We start from the raw sequence: 21,532 nt of genomic DNA on the forward strand, positions 1-21,532 counted from the left end.
GACACTTCAGCAATTAACATCAATGAGGATGACTACATGTCACAATACGTCAACGAGATGTCAACAGACGACATAAGCGGGTAAATTATTTGTATGGATGTTCTTGTCTATCGCTAGAATATACGTCAATGATATAAACTAACTCTTCAAGAACAGTTTATTTAAATTCATTATTCATTGCCATGCGTTACATCTACCAGAGTCGAGATGTCTATGGAACGGTTTCTCATCCCAGTATAATTTTTTCTCAGAAACAATCTACAACAATATCTTCAAATTTCTAACAACTATATATATATTGTTTTTTACTATATACATCATCTCCCGAGCCTTTTTCCCAAACATGTTGGGGTCGGCTTCCAGTCTAACAGGATTCAGCTGAGTACCAGTGCTTTACAAGAAGCGACTGCCTATCTGACCTCCTCAACCCAGTTACCCGGGCAACCCGATACCCTTTGGTTAGACTGGTGTCAGACTTACTGGCTTCTGACTACCCGTAACGACTGCCAAGGATGTTCAATGACAGCCGGGACCTACAGTTTAACGTGCCATCCGAAACACAGTCCATGGTGTCTAAGATATACTTAGAAAGTACATACAAACTTAGAAAAGTTGCATTGGTACTTGCCTGACCTGGATCGAACCCGCGCCCTCATACTTGAGAGGTTGGTCCTTTACCCACTAGGCCACCACGACTTTTTACTACATACATTACGCTTTTTTACTATATACATTTATATAAAATTTCCCCCATTTATCCCAGTGTCCCCGCACGGCAGCGGTGACGTTCCTCGGCTCCCTGCTGTCGTTACCCGACGGGCTGATGAACGCGCCAATGTTGCAGCCCTACCCGCACCAATATAACACCGTGTCTTGTCCTGACCTCAAGGTATGTTCCTCAGAAAAAATTGTAAGTAAATTATTATGGCTTCGAAAATCAAAATCGTTTACTCATGCTGGCTGATAGTTCAGCACTTTTTAAACGTCAGAACAAAATATAAGATAGCTTCAAAGGCCCCATATCATCACAACCTATGTGTTTTTGCGTTAATAGGCAGTGGCGCAACAATTTGTATTCTTTGTAATTCAGCGTGCATATTTTTACATTTTTTTTTTACTTGAACTTATTTGTCCAAAAAATATGAACATATGCTATATTTTCGTCCATACTCCATCATAAACTTGTTTTACGACTATTCTGTTAGCCAGTTGAATTTGAACTGCCTAAAGGTAGCCTTTCGAAGTGAGCATCTATGTAGCGTCAGTAGCGTCGCGACTGTGTCGCTGCGATAGTGACAGATGGATGCCACAGTCGCGGTGCAAGAGACGCGACGTTGGTGACTGATACAGACTCTGCGTCTGTGACGATTAGTTCGAAAGGCTACCTTACGAAAAGCCCTAGCCACCAAAATTACAAATTCCCTAATACATCGCTTTGTTCGTTCAACAGGAGCACGTACTTAACATAGTAGTACGAGTATGCCGGCGGGAGGGCGGGGCGGCGGCGCGGTGCGCGGGCGCATGCGCTCTCACCGCGCACGTGTGTCACCTGCTAGCGTCGCGCACGCACTGCGCGAGGCTGCCGGCCTACGTCACGTGTCTGCTGCAGATGCTCATGGTGAGTCTAGCATAGACATTGTCCTCCTACTATGTGTAGTAGTGCGAGTGTGCCGGCGAGAGGGTGGGGCACCGCTGCCGGTCGCTGCCACTCGGGACTAACTTATGCACAATGCTATAAACTAAATCCTGACTTATATTTTTACTAGAAGTACTTATGTACATTGCATTTCACAGTTCGGCAAGGTACTAAAATACTCATTTTTATCAGCTGTAACAAAGTCCACGGAAACATCTGCGTAAACGTATCGAATTTCAGTTCGTCACAATTAGAACTGATAATATTCTATTCGTCATCACAACATATTTACCGCTAAAAATATAATGTTCGATAGTACCAAGCGAGAGGAGTTTTTATGTCTTTGCCAGTCAATTAGCATATACATTCTACAATATGCGCAATTTTTCTCACGAATTCTCGATTTCGAAATCGAGCTCGGGCCTTCAATGATATGTGACATCAACAATATGCGGAAAAACAATACATAAGTTTGTCCAGTTTTATGGCTATATTATTGCCATAAACTGGCAATAAAAATGTTATTGTACCTATATAAAAGTAAGATTCATAAATTCCTGCAAATAAAATATAATTGCGAAGTTAATCGTAAAAATCACTCATACTAAGCTTAATGACGGCAGATAGAAGAGTATGGAAGTGAAATGAAATACGTTTATTCACACGTGTGACACTGCCTTACAAAAAAATAAATAAAAATAAGTTTATAAACGTTAAAAATAAGAAAAAAAAACACGAATTAGAATTAAATTACAGTAATAGGAAATATGTGTCACACCCCACGTGAAACGGCCCTCGCGCAGCATAATGGTGAGACCCTAAGGAGAAAACATGCTGCGCCGACCCCAAATAAAAATTGGGATAAGGGCAGGATGATGATGAGGATGATGACTAGCTTAATAGAAACGTTAGCAGAAAACCACTTTCAATAATTTGTAAATTGTTCACAGATGAAAAACAAGAACATCGCGAAAGTAGTGAGCGACTGTATTCTGGTGCTAGCCGATTATACGGACCGAATCGTTGAAATGTATCCTGGACTTGCCGGTAAGAGAACTAGAAGTTTACTAAAAAAAAACATGATACTGTGTAGTCCTTACAGTGAAAAAAATTTTGTACATCTAAATTTATTTCATTTTATAAGAAGATAGAAAGTTACGACAAATTCAAACTCGTGCACTTTCTAATCGGAATGATGGATGTCGAAATAAACCGTTCTAATATGCTTATTTTTAATTTATTTTATGTTATTTAAATAACAATTTCACAAAAAATACTCTAAAAACGTACTTGCTCTTGCTAATCGCAAAAAAAATTAGGACTCTGAGATCAACCTACTAATTAATTATTTTTTATCCCAGGTAAAATAATCAAATGGATATGCGCATGCCTAGCGCAGATCTCGCCAAGCAGCGCTCGCGACACAGTGAAGCCACTGGCAGGCTCGTTGCTGCTGTGTTTAGCCGAGTTCGCAGTCAGGTGCGGACCCAACTACCTGATGCAGGAGAAGGATGGGGAACAGTCGCTGTTGCTTATGATATTTAAGGTCAGTTTCTTTAAGTAATTAACTGTGCTTCTAGGTATAAGTAGGTGTTTCCTAAGGTCCAGACTTCAGTAAAACGGATATTTTGGAAATAACCTATTGAAAGGCTCCGCTCTGGAACTTACTATAGAGTGGGCGGAGACAAGATGTTTGGATAACGATTTTCTACTTATTTTTTGAAAAGTTCTGTCTTCTCTCCGCTGTTGTGGCATCGGAGCCCAAAGGTATTTTGTATTTTTACTTCTATGCTCGCTCCATTCGAATGGGTATTTATTTTAAGTTCACGTATAGGATTATCAAATAAAAACATCACGAAATACATTGTATTACTGCAATATATTCATACAAAACTGTTACGAAAAAAATACAAACGTTGACATTACAAAATAGTTAACAGTCAGCTGAGTGTAGTAAAACCTACACAACCGCTTAACAACATGTTTGATCAAACATTGGCCATACGAATGTTAGAACATTCTATTGTGGCCAAGTTTGTGCAAACCACGGAGGAAGGAAGGATGAGCGGAGATGCCGTAACACAGGTAGGTCAGGCGCCTTATTGTAGGTCAGCTAACCTTGTTGAAGATCAGTTACTAGAACTAACGAAGCTTTCAGGTTCCTTGTCAAAACAAGACAAATCTGTCAAAGATCGGCTTTTATACATTTGTTTTTTTTTTTGTGCGAGTTCTAAATAAGGCGCGCGCGAAAGAGGAGCCCCGAACACCTGCATTTTGGGGCGCTACTCTCTCAGAAAATTTCGCGTTATGACATCTCCGATAATCATTTTATTCTCCGTGGTACAAAGTTGGTGTTTATTGCTGGGGTTGTTCAACATGCTCCTGGGGCTGGAAGCCGTGCTCGTCGGCCACGAAGGTGACGGTGTAGGTCAGGCCGTCCGTGCCGATGTACTTGTAGCTGCCGGACACTTCGAGAGCCTGGTGGTCTTCGCTGATCTGCTTCAGGGTGCCCTTCTCTTGGCGAGATGTGCCGTCGCTTGTCTCGAAACTGGGAGCAAAATAGATAGATTAAATAAATAAAAAACAACGGTTTTAGCAGATAAATTTGGGTTATAGGAAATAGGCTATTGATACCCAATATTGATTGATTTTTTGACGATTTAATATCTTCTAAATATGCAAGATATTATATCTGCATTTAAAATAGACTGCCTTCACAATATAATGGCATTAAAAAAAATAACTTTGCACGACAGTAGACTCAGTTAGAATTTACTGGAGGGTGCAAGGTTTTTTTTAAATAAATTGGATGGAGTCTACCGTAGAATATTCTAGAAAGAGAACTTACTCGAAGGTGTACCCATCGTGGGACACATCAGCGTCTTGCTTGAGGATGTATACAGGGTGTTCCGCGGGGGCTTGTCCGTGCTGTGGCGCCGCGGCCGCTACGGCGAATAAGGCGAGGGCGACGAGTACCTGTCAATTAATTAATTATTATTAACAAGTTCATACAAATTTACCAAAATATGATTAATAAAATTATAGAGTAGCTTATGGCTTCACTCTAGACTGCCTCTAATTTTATATTGTGACCAAATGTGTAGTGTGATTTAGTTGCAACGTTAATGCCATATTATATTGGAAGTTTCAGAATTCTGCGGCAAACAACTCACACAAAGATTTTAGTTTTTTTTAATCGATATTACCATATTGGCTCAAAAAATGTTTAAACGCTAATCACAAATCACAACACTATCACAAAACTTTCTCAATTTAAACACTGAAATCCTTATACTCACGATCTTCTGCATGTTGAGAATGTGTGGGTAGTTTGAGAGGAGATGAAACGGCTGAAAGCAGCTGTTGACTGTGCCTACTCCAACTACACCTGCCGTTTTAAACCCAAATCTCTGACCGGTGACAACACTATTCTTTCGTACGTAATAGGGTGCTAATAAATAATATGGCAACGTACTAAGAAACTGTATGGTGATTGCATAAACAATTGTTTGTTCTTACAAAATACGCCCAGGCTATCTTGTTAGCGAATTTACATGAGTGGTATGGCGTTTGACCTATTTTTTGTGGAGGTTACATGGCAACAACAATTATGAATTCTTAATTAAGCAAATACTTGTTAAGCTAAAACTTACACTCTACCAACGTCTTATAATATGATTGCTTTGAAATAAATGATATCATACGTTTGTCATTTTGCTTCCACATAAATAGAAATGTGAGCACTTTCTTCTATACAAGCAATGGAATCAAAATCAATGAAGCACATATTTGTTGTATATGTCACCGTAAGATTACAAACATCGTTAGATTACAATCTACCTCGAGAGATTTTAAACTGTCGAATTATTGTAAACCGTAACACCTGATTGCAATTTAACGCATTATTTTTCGCTATATTATAATCTATCGATGAGAAATTGTCAAATTGTCAACTGTCCGAAAGCTCTCCCTGATTGGTCAGTCTTTTTGTAAGATCGAGAGCGATGTAGAGCGGTCAAATTGTCAACTGGCGTAGAACGGAATGCATCTTGCGCGCTGATTGGTAGAACGTCAAAAAAGACAATGTTCTTTGCAACTCCCGGTGTCACAGCTCTTTGACGTGCAAAAATAAGTGACGGTTTAATTTTTTATAAAATCAAAAATTGTACTTAATTTTTAAGACTCAAATTACACACAATTAAAAATTGTATTAAAAATTGAAGTTAGTGACGAAAACGAATCGCTGCAAAACCGACTCCACGTAGTCTTGTCTGCCCTACCCCTAGAGTGCAATTCAAAACCGCGTAGGCGCGGAGGGGCGAGGCGGCCTGCGAGCTGAGGCGCAGGTAGTTTCAGCGCTCGCCGCCGCGGCTGAGGCTGGCCGGCTCAGCCGGCCAGCAAGCCGAAGCTGCGGTGGTGAGCGTGAAAACCATCTGCGACGATAAGCTCGCATGGGACCGCCGGAGCCCCGCAGCGCCGGAGCCGTGACAGAAGTTATGCTTGCTGCATGTTGCATGCTTACTTCCATGCTGGGTCAATTAATATGGGATGTGTTATATTTTAAACAAAAAGCTCAGTAGGTACGAGTTAAAAAATTAGAAGGTAAATAAATATTTTTATTATGTCATTTAATAGTATTTAAGAAGTTTACTGTTAGAATGCATGCTAAAAATTTAGATGCAAAAAAATAACCATCATGCTGAGTTGTATTTAGAGTGGAAGATAACTCGTGGCTAAGATAGTATTATTTAGATGCTCGACGCTTTATTAATTGTGGCTGACTTAGTAATTTAGAAGGCAACATACATTTTTGGGGGCGAATAATGATATTAAAAAGAAGCCTGTTTAATTAGCACCCCTTTTATTTTATTTTTAAATATTAGTTTGTATTTGAAGACAAAATACCTAACTGTATTTTTATAAGAGTTATTTTTATATAAATTTAATACTTGAAGAATTTTTGAAGAGCATTTATTTTATTTAACTGACACCTCTATTTCATTCCTAACTCTACGGGAACTCCATGGGAACAGAACGGCTGGTCGTGATTGGTCGATCTTACAAAAAGACTGACCAATCAGAGAGAGCTTTCGGACAGTTGACAATTTGACAATTTCTCATCGATAGATTATAATATAGCGAAAAATAATGCGTTAAATTGCAATCAGATGTTACGGTTCACAATAATTCGACAGTTTACAATCTCTCGAGATAGATTGTAATCTAACGATGTTTGTAATCTTACGGTAACATATATATTTACAAGCTCAAATATCGTTAGAATAGACTACTGTAAAAAATGCTAACATACATTCTTGCGCAAGCCTGAGCTAGAAGACGACCCCAACATGGTTGGGAAAAGACTCGGGAGAAGACGATGATGATACATTCGGGCGCCAAAATCCATCCTTATTTCTTTAAAACTCTTTCGAAAAAACACTTACTTCATACTTCATTAACAACATACTTGTTTGATTGCAGGTGCTCTACGTAGTAATGAAAGGTACTAACGGATCTGACATCGAAGGCCTATCCCTACCTGTTGACGAGGACTTTGACCCCAACATACAGCTGGACAACCTTGGACCCAAGACATCCCCTTCCTCTACCATAGACGTCAAACTTTGGGCACAAACGGTATAGATAGTTCAACTCAGATTTGCGCGCGGCCCTATGTGTGCGTCGGCTTGTAAATATACAACTTTCATTCGTGTGACAGTGTCGTCGTCCGAGGATGACGTGTTCTTATCGCTTTTTGTTATGGGTACAGTCGTTTACGAAAATGTCTAGTTCTTCACGGAGAAAATGTTTAAGGAGTCAGGTAGCGTTTCAAAAAATGAAACATTCAAAGCTTTTTATTATTACATTTTACAGTTTTTCATTATTTTCTCATACGTTTTTTCAAATTGACATTGACAGTATCTAAGAAATAAATGAGGTGAAATATCTAAGATGAATTAAATACTTCTTACATATTTTCTAGCTCGGGGTACGCGGACAATAAATAAAAGTGTGGACTAAGAATGTAAAAAGACGTATAATCTAGTATAATAATGTAAACAAAATGTATGGGGAATTTTTTAAAATTATATTGCTTCGCATAATGTCGACCAAAATAAGATTGAAATAATGAAACTCATAAATGAACGTTTAATTCAAACTGATGAAGGGGTGTTGGGTAATACCTGTAGACATGTACAAAAGAAAAACCAAATACTATAGACATTTTGACATGTCATGTGACAGTCAAAATTTATAATTGACCTTGGTGAGAGTAGCGAATCTGAAAATTCATCATTTATTTTTCAAGTAGCGATTCAGAATCATTATAAATAAATAAACATTAAATTACGTAATAACTGATTTTCTTTAAACAGCCTTATACAACCCCTAAATAACTTTATTTGTACCCGACTGTACCTCTTGTCACGCACACAAAGTCACTGTATATGTACAAGGGTTACCCACACATAAGGCCGCGCGCAAGACTGAGTTGAACTTACTATAAGTTGATTGAACAGTTATGTGGTACTTAGTGTTAATTGTAATGGTTAATAGAGTAGGTTTGCTTAGAGTTAACTTCGTAAATGTTTACAAATTGTACCTAATGTGGATCGTTGCACTTTAGTTTGAGAAGCTTATATAGGCGAAATCGATATTAGGAATAGCTTAAGATTAGTCAATGTGTTATATTATGTTTATTCAAATTAAACATCAATATATTTTTATAAAGGGATTCTTTAAATTCCAATTTTCGTCTAGAAGCAACATCGGTTGCCCTTGTTTAAAATATGCTTGACAAAAATTATCGAAACAAATTGAACATCACTATAATTACCACAGATATGCACGCAACTAGTGCTGTTCCTAGGCCACTGGCCTCTGTGGAACGGGTGGCAGGTATCATCGTCAGTGTGCGAGCAACACGACAGCCCCGCGCTGGGCGGCGAGCTCGGGCCCGCGGTGCTGTCGGCGCCGCACGTGCAGATGTTGCGTCTCAGTGACGCCACTCTAGCGTCGCTTATAGAGCTGCCCGCGCTCGATATGCCGGCTGCCACTACACCAGGTAACATACAATGTTGTTGAGTAAAATATAAAATACTAGCTTCCGCCAGCGGCTTCGCCCGCGTGGTGTGTTGATAAAAAGTAGCCTATGTGTTAATCCAGGGTATCACCTATCTACATACCAAATTTCAATGAAATCGTTCCAGCCGTTTTTGCGTGATTAAATAACAAACATACATCCATACATTCTCACAAACTTTCACATTTATAATATAAGTAGGATATCGTCGCTAGTGGGAGAAGTTATCAACATCTACAGTAAAGAAGTAAATGAAAAAATATAGTCATCTTTCCTTCCCTCCCATTATCACTAAAACGTTTGAGTTTGAATGTATAATCCGCGACGTTACCAGATAAGTTGTATTCAATTTCTGACTATAATCTTTGAATTTCGAATGATTGGGTCAAAAGTTAAGTCATATTATATCAATATCCTGACGAAGACAAGCCCTTTCTTCACGAAATCCTCTTCACTGCATTATATCTAGTATTTTTATTGAATCTTCCCAGGCCTAATGACGTCAGAGAAGCAAGTGCGAGTGCTACTGCGTGACATCGCCGGCAAGGCGTGTTGGGATGCCTCGGCATTGTACTATGACCCTTCTATAGCCTCGTCTGAGACCGTGGAACCACTTGAAATGCCTGACAGGTAACCTACAGCACGATGACGTTGTTTAAAACTAGCTTCTAGCTTCTAAGCTGAAAACCTTCCTCGATAAATAGGCTATGAAATATGACATTACCTATAAGACAAGTAAGATCTCTATCTTACTTGTCTTATAGGTAATGTTACTCTTAACAACGAAATGTTCCAAATCGATTGAGTATTTTCTGACATTAGCGTATTCAAACAAACTCTTTACCTATATGTTATATTATTTATGTAAATTATATTTTATTGTTGTGTAGTATGGAATGTCCAAGAGACAACACCCTGTCGTCTCTCCCGCCGCCCCTGCCCCCGGATCTATTGCCGGACTACAAGAATTGCCCGCCCGATAAACACCAACTGGACCATGTAAGTCATTAAATATCTTACCACTTTATTTCATTTTGTACTTAAGTTCCTTGTATTTGTTCAAATAGCTTTCTGGCACTTGTATAATTTCTCTGTAGCATCGAGTCTGCCAAGTACCTACGTCCAAATCATATTGCGCTTACATTTCTGAAATTATTGTTAAGTTACATACAGTTGCCGTCATATAACTTTTTTTTCTGAAGTTTCTGATTTGACGCTACACTACAGACATACATTACAGTGCTTTCACACCAGCTAATTTTATACTCGATTTTTATATGCGCGACAAATTCTAATCGACAAAAATCTGTCGCGAGGTTTCACGTGTCATCGTTTGCATCAGTTGTTGTCAATTGTTATCGAATAAGTATACTCACAAGTTCACAAACCACTGCGAATGATGAGAATTGCAATCCCCTTTTTCCTCCCAGGTATTAGCGTACATCGGTCACACTTCACCAGAGGTAGTGTGTGGCAGGCGACTGGACGAGGCGGGTCCGTCGCCGCTGCCGCCCGGCGCGGAGGACGAACTCGTCGCCTCCTTAGTAGCTCACCGGAACAGTGAGCGACAGTACCTCGCTACCAGAGATAGGTAAGGGTAGAGGTATATAAGCTATCTAAAATATTCTTGTTTGCTAATTAGGTTCAAAATTAAAGTTGTGAAGTATCAATGTAACTGGTATTGGGAGTGTTTTAGCCTCGATTTATTGTACCCCGAAATGGAATGGAAGCGACCTTTTGAAAACATGGTATAATGAACCTTATGTCAATTGTATAACGTTTTAGATAAGAGTGAAAAAAATATTTGGAGTGTCCGAGAGAGCTGTGTAAATTGAGCCCTGCATTTTTGCACTCTCATAATTGTACTACAACATAAGACGATTAGCAACTATACTTGCATTACAATCCGCTGGAAAACTACGTCAGGACTGTGACGAGTCGTATCATAAAGCATAACTTACACACTGAAACTGTATTTACTCATCACCAATTTTACCCCTCAGCACATCAACCAGTCTCGAAGAAGAGGAGACGGTATCCCTCTGGTCCCGCGCGTCGTCGCGGCCCTTCGGCGTGTGTCGCGCACTGGCGGCACAACTCGGCACGCTGGCGCCGGCCAGACGCACTCACGCGCATCTGCTGCGCAGGACCGACCGGTTGCTGAGGGAGCTCAGGAACTTGGATGCGCAGAGGTAATAATGAAAATTATAATTTTTAGTATTTTTTGAGGAAAAATGTTTGAAAAAAAAATGACGGGTGTTCAATCATGGCCCGAGCGGCTGTTAATCATCAGCCAATAACTACTCTTCAACCTCCAATTTCATAAAATCGTATCATTTTGTTTTAGATGTCGCGAAACGCACAAGGTAGCAGTGATTTACGTGGGCAAGGGACAGGAGACGCGCAATGAAATACTCTCTAATAGGTGCGGCAGTCCTGCGTATGAAGCGTTCCTTGCTGCACTTGCTTGGGAGGTATGTACTAGTAACCATAATATAATTTTAGCTCGTGAAAAATATATAGCTTTTCCCAATATCCTGTCCTTGTTCTTTTGCTTTCTAGATAAATTATTTTGACAATAGCCCATACAAGTAATGTTAAACTCAACCCAAAAAGAGACTTTGGTTAAGGTTATCCTACGACATCTCCATATAATACCCTCTATTATGACTGATATTCGGTGTCAATAAATAATCAGCAATATTAGACTCTAAATAAATGACGGCTTAAAGCCGACAAACGATCATGGATTGCATTCTTAATAATTCTCGCAAAGGCAATATTAACCATAGCGCAAAATCGAGCATACTATACTAGACTTTTTTACTTTAAATAACAGTCCAAAATATCGATAACAATTCCCCACATTATCTTCCCACACCTTCCTCGCTTTATTCGCATCACTTCAACATTCATTGTTCTGACCAGGTGGAGCTAGAAAGTCACGTGGGCTTCACGGGAGGTCTGCGCGGCGGCGGCGGCGGCGGGGTGTCGGCGCCCTACCTCGCCAGCCTCACGCTAGAAGCACTGTTCCACGTCGCCACGCGCATGCCCGCCGACTCGCCTGATGCTATACTTAATAAGGTGATGTTACATTACTTTGTATTCATCATCATCTTCCGAGCCTTTTTCCCAATCATGTTGGGGTCGCCTTCCAGTCTAACCGGATTCAGCTGAGTACCAGTGCTTTACAATAAGCGACTGCCTATCTGATCTCCTCAACCCAGTTACCCGGGCAACCCGATACCCCTTGGTTAGACTGGTGTCAGACTTACTGGCTTCTGACTACCCGTAACGACTGCCAAGGATGTTCAATGACAGCCGGGACCTACAGTTTAACGTGCCATCCGAAATACAGCCAATGGTGTCTAAGATATACTTAGAAAGTACATGCAAACTTAGAAAAGTTGCATTGGTACTTGCCTGACCTGGGATCGAACCCGCGCCCTCATACTTGAGAGGTTGGTCCTTTACCCACTAGGCCACCACGACTTTACTTTGTATTGCAGAAATAATTTGTATTTGGCGACTACTCGAATGATATAGGCATGTCGATGTTGCTAACATCGCTCTACTCTATCTATCGATAATAGTAGACATGGAAAATATAGTGAATATATTTTTGTGTCCGGCATTTGTTTTTTTTTTTTAGCAGCTCGTGATCTATTTCTTATGCGAGAGAGGTATGAATGTGTTTGTATGTATGAGTGGTGCTATATAATTTGTCAAGCATCAAAAGTCGATACCAATTTAACCGAGGTTACGTGATGCTCAATCACCGAGCTTACGTGATGCATCACGTAAGCTCGGTCAAATTGGTATCGACGTTGATGTTGATGGATTTTCTCGATTATAACTAAACATTTTGGTAAAAAAAACTCTCAAGTATCTAGATAGAATACTGTTCACTACGATGCATAATACCAAAGATTATTCCCACAGACTCGACACCTGGGTAACGATGAAGTCCACGAGGTGTGGAGCGAGCACTGGCGGCCCTACAAACGCGACACGCTGCCCACGCAGTTCTGTGACGTGCTCATAGTGCTGTACCCTCTGCCCGGCGGCCTGCTGCGCTGTACCGTGTCCCGGAAGCCTGACGTGAGTAGTGATGTACTGTCATATCGATAGTTATAGTGGGCCCTACAAGCGCGACACGCTGCCCACGCAGTTCTGTGACGTGCTCATAGTGCTGTACCCTCTGCCCGGCGGCTTGCTGCGCTGTACCGTGTCGCGGAAGCCTGACGTGAGTAGTGATGTGCTGTCATATCGATAGTTATAGTAGGATTATCGATAATGGATATGCTGTTTTAACTTCAATAATAACGTATGGTAAAGGCTGAGGTATTGTGTAATTAGTAGTTGTGTTCCTAAAGCAACTTTTGTTATAGAATAAAAATTGAAATGTATTAATTTTATTGATAAAATTAGTTAATTAGTCGACATAGATAATTTTTTTTTTTTACGTTAAAGGTCACCGCGTAACAGCCAAAATCTCCGAACAAAATAATGCGAACGTGCGTCAGTTGACGCTATTATGTAAACGGTGAACAAAACCATATATTCTCAACATATCTGACTGATACCTTCAGGTATGCGTATTCGGCCCCCTGTGGGAAGAATGCATCATCCGCGTGAGCTGCGTGGCCGCCCTAGTGCGCGGCGCGGCGGTGGCGGGCGGGCGCGCGGTGCGGGCGGGCATGGCGCTGTACCAGCACGCCTACGCCGAGCGCTCCCGCGAGCTCGACGCGCTCGTCCGAGCCCACACGCTCCCCTCCACCTTCGAGACCTTCGTCGAGCGACTCCGCGACCCCGTCCCCGCGACCCAGCCGCACGGTAACGCCCCAACCCGACCCACTCGGCGACGACAACTCACTTAGGTTTTACCCTTTTTTTTATTTTGTACGTGTACATTGTTTTAGGGTATATGTTCATTGGTTGAGTTATAAAGATCACTTTTGCTTGGTTATAAATGGTACGCTTATTTTATGCTGCGAATCCGAAATTCTATGATAAATAAAAATGGCTTTTTAGACGTGTCATCATCAACCGCCTTGTATAGTTACTGGCACGAATATTGAGCTCTGACCTTCTCTTCACCTGCGCAGAAGTAATTCATTGGGTCCCTTTTGTGGTATGAAGTGAGGCGCGGGGGCGGGCTAAAGCGGTGATTGGTCCGCAGTGCATCGCGTCATAGCCGTGACTAGGGATTGGTTCTTTGCTAATTAATAATCACTTCCGCGCGGATGTAGGTCAGAGCTCAAGATTCGTGCCGATAACTATAATTACCAAGTACATAGTTAGTGATTTAATAACATCGACATAGAAAAAAACTGCACAGTAACGCCCCCAGCCGTCCCAATCGGCGACGACAACCCACTTAGGTTTTACCCTTTTGTTTTTTTTTTAATTCGCCTCGGTGGTTTTTTGTTTTATACGTGTATATTTTTTGGGGTATATCGATTGTGTCATACCTTATCACATTAAATCCTATCACATATACTTTATGAATTTTAAAAAAATTACTGAATGCATTCAGTGGTTTGGCCACAGAAGTGGTTTTTCGTTTTCATAATTTACAACTTCATGTGTAAAGCAAAGATAAAGTTAGGAGTATTGATTGTGACCATTTGACAGCTGTTAGTTTTCAAGGGAGAATTTCCCTTGTTTGTAATGACTGATTCTTATATGGTGTTGTAAACTTGCAGAATTTTATTCTATTTACTTTGTTTGAAATAATCTTTTATTTTTATTTTTGCGTATTTTTTTTTTCTTTGTGCTACCTAATCAACACGTATTAACCAGTATGTTAACGTATTTAATTTAATGTGATTAGGTACAATACACTTAGAACCTATGTTCATTCTTGAAGTTATAAAGATCATTTTTGTACTGCTTCCGAATGGGTCATAAATGGTACGCTTATTTTATGCTGCGATTCCAAAATTCTGTGATAAAAATAGCTTCTTAAACGGGTATTATCGCCATCGACCTCATAATATTATTGTAATTACATATTAGTTAGTGTAATAATATCGACATCGAAAAAAAACTGCCACCTAACCTGCTTATACTAACCGTAAGAATAGCATTGTGTGTATTTTACTACTGTATGGTTGAGCAAAATATTAATGAGCATTATGTTGTGTTAATAGATCAAGGCACGGGTCGTCTGGCGGCGGCGTTGCTGGACCACGGCGCGAGCGCGTGGGCGGGCAGCGGCGACACGCACGGGGTGTCCCCGCGGCCCTCCAAGCGCCTCGGCCCCTTCAAGCGGCCCCCGCACAACGCTCACCCCGCCCCGCATACAGCGCCGCCTCTAACCGCCCCGCCCCCGCTCTCCGCGCCCTCCTCCGCTCCTCGTCGCAACCGGTGAGCACGTGATCACTTCGACAGCTTTCGTCATCCTCTGATATCAGCCAACGCAGTCTCCGGCAGTCGTACTTAGCTTCGGCAAAGGTTCACACGGCCAATACTCATACATTCACTATGTACGGGCAATTAGGGCGTGACAAACCTGTCCAATGCGTTCTTTATAGCATTGTCGGTGCTCGAGCGTTACAGGTGGCTCACTACATCCAAACGCTAAACGCTATGGTGCATAACTCGTTACTGATAGTACTCGAGATATTGTTAGACTTGATCTGTTTTTACCTGACACATTTTTATAGATCGAATACAATTACACTCTTACCGAAAATAAAGGCACGGACAAACATTACTTGATGAAATTGAGCAAACGTGATAACTTTGATGATTTTGTCCACGCGGGTCAATATTTCGGTCTCTTTACATCTAAGATGCTATAAAACCTAAAGGCCAGCCGCAGTCGAAATGTTCTGTGAACGTCTCCGCTCCGTATCTTAGTTAATTCGTCCATCGAGAGATTATAGCACTAACTTAACGGACTTAAAGGAATTTTCATGTACTTAATATGTTATAAGCTTTTAATATCTGTAGAGTCTTGCATTTATAATGTAATGTACATGCTTGCTGTTAGCTTGAACCGTGCAGACCGTAGAGTTGAAATGTTCAAAACATTTTAACACATATTTTTATGTAAATGTCTTGTAATAAGCGAACTGTAATCAGCAATCATTCGACATTACATTGGTGTTTTCTGTACATATGTAAACTAGTTTTAGAGCTTTAACTGTTGTAGGTTTGTTTATACGATACTATTTATTTGCATAATTGAGATTTAAATCGAGTCCCATTCGTTGTTATTATTTATTTTGTAGAGAGGACGTATGTTTATCAGGCTAAAACGTACGCGATAGAAACCAGGTAAATTTATTTAAGAAACATGCGTAGTTTCATGTCATTATTTCACAATATATCCTACACATACTGCTCTAGTATGCTTTAAGTGTTTCAGGAGATATGAGCTTTCTTTTCCGGTCCCTGTTTGTACATTGGTATTTTTTTTGTAAGAAATTATTTTCTAAGTTTAAAATGACCTACATTCCATTCATTTGTTTGAAAGTAATTTCGGATGTATTATGGATCTACGCGTGAACTGAGACATCGTGGTGATAATATTGTGTAACGATCGACTTGCATTTATGGTTTACCTGTGGTACTCACGTCAACTAATCTGATGCATTCCAATCAAAATATTTTTTGAAGAATCTGTATTGTTTCTCAGTATCTCTTAGATTTATTATTCATTAAAATAGTTATTATTATTTATTAATCTGAATGATTATTTCCACATTTTAATTTTAAACAGTATTTTTATAGTTGTTAAGACTGACACAAGATTATGTATTACAACACTAAGTATTAAAATGTTATATTTTATTAAAACAATGTGGTGGTAATACTTATAACTTATTACAGCTAATTTATTATTGCTAGTATTTGTTGATTGAAATAGCTTCGAGAATGTCACTTATAATAAGTAATCCAGATATTAACCCACAGACATTATCTAATGTAACCAAATTTTTATATTTAAAATGATGTAAAAATAAAGTTTTGTTAAACTTTTCAATGCGTTTTTATTGCTTAACTGCCCTGCTTATAAAAAAGTTGGGAATATTATATAACAAAAACAAAGTGAAGTTCAAAAATTTTATTGATGTTGTCCTGCTGTCTATGTCTTAGGCAACTTGTACATTCCTCCTTGTAACACAAGCTGGTGAGTTCTTACTTTTGTATCCAAGAATTGCCTGAGCTCTTGCAGACTGCACTCTGTGCCCGGGGCTTGAGATGCAAACATCTTCAACATCTGGTGAATTCTATCCAGTGGCAGAGAGTCCAGGTTGGTCAGCATTCCTACAATGTAAGACCAGAAGACTTGCAGTTCCCCTTCCCTCTGGTCATGAGCAGAAGCCATCACACTTTCAGTCTCATCATCCTCACAGATCATCTCCTGCACTTGATTGGTAGCCACATTAGCCTTGTTCCCATCAGAACCATCCACTAGAACAAAGAGGTCTGAACTCTTTTCAGTGATAAGGCCCATTGATTGCCAATATGTAATCTTTCGCCTCAAAATGGTGACAGGCACTTTCATAACCTGGTGAAGTTCATCTATTGTCCACTCTGGCTTATCTTGAAAGTGCATTATAAGAGTAGCATTAAATGGCGAAACTGTTAAATCTAATTTCTTTTCCCCAATTTCTATTTCTATGTTCACATTTCCCAGATGTGGTTTCCAATTTAGGGTCCTGTTCCCTTTTAATGCTTCAAATGATTTGGTATATGCCTCTAAATGACGCTTAATTTGTTCAGGTAACTCCAAACTCTCATCCTTGAATGGAGGCCAAAATTGTGCTGACAATATCATTGCATTAGAAGTAAACTTCTTATTTAGAACTTCTATTTCCTTGTCTTGTTGTATGAGAGCATTAATTCTTTTGGAATCTGATATATCTTTCAACATTACCTCACAGAAGTGTAGTTGAGATTCTCCAAACCTTAACTTCAGCAGCTCCAGATACCTTATTTCCTTCTCTGTGTTTATAGCACTTTGTGCCAACAATCTGTCTGCTAACAGAGTCCTGTACTCATTTACAAATAATTCCTTACTGCCATACACATTAACAAGCATTGATATAATGTCATTGGCCCTTCTGTCGCTTGAGTCTACACTAGGGTCAGCATCAACTGGATCAGGGTTCCACTCGTCCCAAGCTTCATCTTTATCATTGTCACCATCAGCTTCTGCTGCAAACTTGACCAACTCCTCAGCCAGTTCACTGCCCGCTCCTTCTTCAGTCAGACTACTGACAACACTACGCACTGTATCATCTCTATTCCTCAAGTAATTCCGAACAGGCTTTGTTACTGTCTCAAGTATCACCCCTGAAGGATCAAGATGTCTCAAAGCTCTAATAGTAGTAACATATGCAGTTAAAATATCAGGTGTATTTACACCAGGGTGCAATAATCTTGTCTCTAGTGCACTTTGCAAGCTCTTACATAAAGTAGACCTTAGGTCAGTCTTTTCCAAACATATTTTAATGTCATCTACTGCAGGCTGTGAGTCTGGGTACTCTATAATTATATTAAATAGTTGATCTATTCTTAATTTGGTATAGCTGTGGTATAAAAAGTAGCTTAATTTCTGTTTAAACTTAGATATAGCATTCAGAGTATTTTTATCATCAGGTGATGGTTTTGATGATCCCCCACAATATATCCTAGTGAGCCAAGACATAACAGTAGTGTCTAACCAGGTTTCTAAAAATTCTATATGTGACATATCAAATGTGCCAGTGCAAAGCTTCTGAATATGAGATTCTATTCTCATTTGTATAAAATTTGTTAACACTTGACCTGTCAGTCTCTCAAGCAATTGCAGCTCCATCAGTTTCCTATTGGTGTCATGGAACACCTTGACTATGTACATACAGTTACAGTCTGAGCATTCGTTCTGGCATCCAGAACACATGACATCTTCACCCATGTCAGAGTTTTCGTATTCATTATCAAACACATTGAAAGAAACTTTGTAGAAGCAGTTAATGATCACTTGGAAATCCAATGGTAATTGAGATAGTAATGTCGCTCTCACAAGTTGTTTGAATCCTGAAATAATATCTTTTTCGCCGTAGATAGGCTTATTGTCATTGCAGCTGTTGTTTAATGTGGCCAGTCTCTGTAGCATCCCTGAGAAGTTGGCCACGGAGTCGTACAGGTCGTTCACGGCAGATTTGAACAGCTGAAATCCTTTCACATCCGCTTCTACTTTAACAAATTTTGACCAAAACGAAGGAGCTACATGTTGCCGCAGATATTTTTCAATATGCACTAAAACAAGATCACGTATTTTAATCTGAATTCCGAGGCCAACAATTATTTGCTGAACCTCATCATACTCCGCGTCGCCACAGTCAGTGAAGATGGTGTCGTTGAGGATTGGAAAAGCATAGTTTATCTTGTTCCAGTAAATTTTTAATTCTTCTTTTTTATACGACATTTTGCAGTTTTCGTTTATAAAATCTGATTCCTTCTAACATGAACAAGTAACAACAACAAACAAACGAAAATGAAACCGCATTTGACATTGACAACCAGTAAATATGAGAATGACAGTGACATTGCAATGAGGTCTAAAGGCCCCAGTACACGTTGGCCTGTGTTGGGCCAAGCTGTGCAATGCACAAATGTAGGCCACGATCAAATGGTGTTTACACATTGGCGCATGCATGGCTCATTGCTGCCTGGCAAACCACTTGCGATGGACGTGAAGTGACTAAGGCTGCGGCTATTTATTTGTATACTACACTACTATATTTACCTATATTACTATATTTATATTATACTACACTACTATATTTATTTTTACACGCAATACAAAAGTATATACTATCCTCAGCGGCCGGTGACGAACTAAACATTGGCCGAATGTGTAAACACCACACGCCAAGCTGGGCCACGATTCCTTTGATGTGTGCCCAAAAAACCGACAACTCGCCGAATGCGCGCCAACCTTGACAAATGTCCGCCAACCTGCACCAATACCCCGTGTACACATTGGTGATGGCGTGTATTGGCCGCACTTGGGCCAACGTGTACTGGGGCCTTAAATTGCCAAAGAAAAAATTTAATATTCAACAAGTTAATGCAAAAAGTAAAATATTTCTTCAGACGTCCATGGAATTTAACACTAAATCCACTATCCGATGATTTCCATAAGGAGAAAAAGTAGGGATACCGGAGCCACTTCAACAGAGGGACGGAATACGGATCCACCCGATCGATCCGACAAAAACGGATGTCATCAATGGTTGAAAAAAAATATCTTCTTATCATTCATGATTCAGATTCATTGAATCAAGTACAACAAGGACTATACATGGGGAGTACATTAGAGAGTATATAGGGCGAAAACATAAGGGAGTATAATAATAGAATACATTAGAAAGTATATAAGTGAATACATAAGGTAGTATTTCTTATGCACTCCCTCTGTCAATACCGCATTATGTAGTGTCCCCATGGCCATGGGAGTGCATGGGGACAGGGGATAGTACATAAAAAGAAGAATGTACTAATGACATGTACATAGTGATCACAAGGTGGATCAGCCACTGCACTGGTGTAACAGAATTTGTGTTATTGAAGAAAAAATACACTCTCTTACATGATCATTGATATTTGACTGACCCTACTGTTTATCTTGTGTTACAGAAGTTTTATGTAAACCTTTCAGTTGTTTATGAGAAAATGAACAGTTTCAAGGCAAAAGGAAGTTATGTTGCTATGAGTTAACTGCCTTGTTGTTTTTGGTGATTAGCTCCAAAAGTTCATATGTGTACTGCAATAGCTATTTGACTATGGTACCGTCACTAGTGTACTCTACACTGTAATAAAATCTAGGATGGATAAAGTCTCTCACACTTGTCCTGGTGTTTCTGAGGATGATAAATAAAATAATATTTAAATGTTAAACTTATAATTAGACTTATTTGATAGATAGATGCATCTTATAATATAGGTTCTGGTTGTTGTGTGAGAAGGAGGCCAAATCTTTTCTTGATTATTATTCGGTGCCTCGAATACTTATCCTCTGGTGAGAAACGGGCTGAAAAAATAAAATAGATTTTAGAATATAAGAACTGAAGCATTAATGCATTTTAATATGGATGGATGTACGAAACAGGTCCTTTTTAAAAAAATATCATATTAATAAGACATGTTTTAGATTTGACTAAATGCTAACTTTGCAAAAGCAGCCCACAGAAGGGTGCTGGATTCTAGTCTGCTTTCTTAAAGATTACTTGCGTGGATTGCATATTTACCTGGATGTGCAGATATTGTAGGTTTGCCATAAGGATCAATGGTCTGTAAACAAAAAATCACTTATGTCACACATCAAATCAGGAAAGTGGTCATTCTTATCGTGGTCATAGCAAGTCCGTAGCATAGCAACTGTTATATCATCAATTAAATTTAGTGAATTATAAAGGTATAACGCACAAGATTACTGTTACCTCGAGATACTAGAAAAGTTAGAAATGGGGCTTTAAAAATACGAGTGGTGATATTAGTAAACAAACACGTGAGTTGTAGGTTATAAAAACTGAAGCATTAAAACTTACCGCCAGTGTGTATTGCCTGTCACCCTTTTCGTTCAAATAGTATCTAAGATACATTTTGCTGTTGTCGTCTTTTGAAAATTCAGAATATATCCGAGATTTCTTGAGATTTTGAAAAATCTGTACAACAGACACGCTCTCAAACAGCAACAGCACAACAGCTCGTAAACGGGAACCACAGGTTATAGAATTGTCAAAATGTGTATCAAAGTCACTGTCAGCCATTCTATCAACAGTGTCAAATCTGGACGTTCCAGTTTG

At 39.6% G+C, this 21,532-nt stretch overlaps 4 protein-coding genes across 8 annotated transcripts in view; 1 reads left to right on the top strand and 3 right to left on the bottom strand.

Moving 5' to 3' along the window:
• The window catches only part of LOC124640506 (probable Rho GTPase-activating protein CG5521), a 37,132-nt gene extending 20,420 nt beyond the window's left edge, over positions 1-16,712 (top strand). For 3 of the 5 annotated variants that reach the window (XM_047178297.1, XM_047178300.1, XM_047178299.1), the window contains 15 exons: positions 764-889; positions 1,451-1,618; positions 2,587-2,683; positions 2,998-3,182; positions 7,118-7,273; positions 8,480-8,702; positions 9,212-9,350; positions 9,611-9,719; positions 10,151-10,311; positions 10,724-10,912; positions 11,068-11,194; positions 11,649-11,804; positions 12,663-12,821; positions 13,313-13,556; positions 14,876-16,712. In XM_047178297.1, coding sequence (XP_047034253.1) covers positions 764-889; positions 1,451-1,618; positions 2,587-2,683; positions 2,998-3,182; positions 7,118-7,273; positions 8,480-8,702; positions 9,212-9,350; positions 9,611-9,719; positions 10,151-10,311; positions 10,724-10,912; positions 11,068-11,194; positions 11,649-11,804; positions 12,663-12,821; positions 13,313-13,556; positions 14,876-15,096 — 2,460 coding nt within the window. In that variant the 3' untranslated portion in view covers positions 15,097-16,712. Of the gene's footprint in view, positions 1-763; positions 890-1,450; positions 1,619-2,586; positions 2,684-2,997; positions 3,183-7,117; positions 7,274-8,479; positions 8,703-9,211; positions 9,351-9,610; positions 9,720-10,150; positions 10,312-10,723; positions 10,913-11,067; positions 11,195-11,648; positions 11,805-12,662; positions 12,822-12,891; positions 12,967-13,312; positions 13,601-14,875 lie in introns of all 5 variants that reach the window. The other 2 variants (XM_047178298.1, XM_047178301.1) reach the window with 2 other exon arrangements.
• Positions 3,543-5,199, bottom strand: LOC124640509 (endocuticle structural glycoprotein ABD-5-like). The gene is made up of 3 exons (XM_047178305.1): positions 4,936-5,199; positions 4,485-4,612; positions 3,543-4,184 (listed from the first exon to the last, which is right to left on the bottom strand). The coding sequence occupies exons 1-3, from the start codon at positions 4,945-4,947 to the stop codon at positions 3,992-3,994; spliced, it is 333 nt and encodes a 110-aa protein (XP_047034261.1). The 5' UTR covers positions 4,948-5,199; the 3' UTR covers positions 3,543-3,991.
• Positions 16,713-16,782: 70 nt separating the features above from the next.
• On the bottom strand, positions 16,783-19,293 carry LOC124640507 (anaphase-promoting complex subunit 2). Its single transcript, XM_047178303.1, has one exon. It carries the CDS (start codon positions 19,147-19,149, stop codon positions 16,819-16,821), a length of 2,331 nt encoding a protein of 776 aa, XP_047034259.1. The 5' UTR covers positions 19,150-19,293; the 3' UTR covers positions 16,783-16,818.
• Positions 19,294-20,611: 1,318 nt separating this feature from the next.
• Positions 20,612-21,451, bottom strand: LOC124640106 (H/ACA ribonucleoprotein complex subunit 3). Its single transcript, XM_047177750.1, has 3 exons — positions 21,275-21,451; positions 20,975-21,017; positions 20,612-20,757 (listed from the first exon to the last, which is right to left on the bottom strand). Exons 1-3 carry the CDS (start codon positions 21,326-21,328, stop codon positions 20,660-20,662), a joined length of 195 nt encoding a protein of 64 aa, XP_047033706.1. The 5' UTR covers positions 21,329-21,451; the 3' UTR covers positions 20,612-20,659.
• Positions 21,452-21,532: the final 81 nt, after the last annotated feature.

The sequence above is a fragment of the Helicoverpa zea genome, chromosome 20 (assembly GCF_022581195.2).
Source record: "Helicoverpa zea isolate HzStark_Cry1AcR chromosome 20, ilHelZeax1.1, whole genome shotgun sequence".
Taxonomy (NCBI): domain Eukaryota; kingdom Metazoa; phylum Arthropoda; class Insecta; order Lepidoptera; family Noctuidae; genus Helicoverpa; species Helicoverpa zea.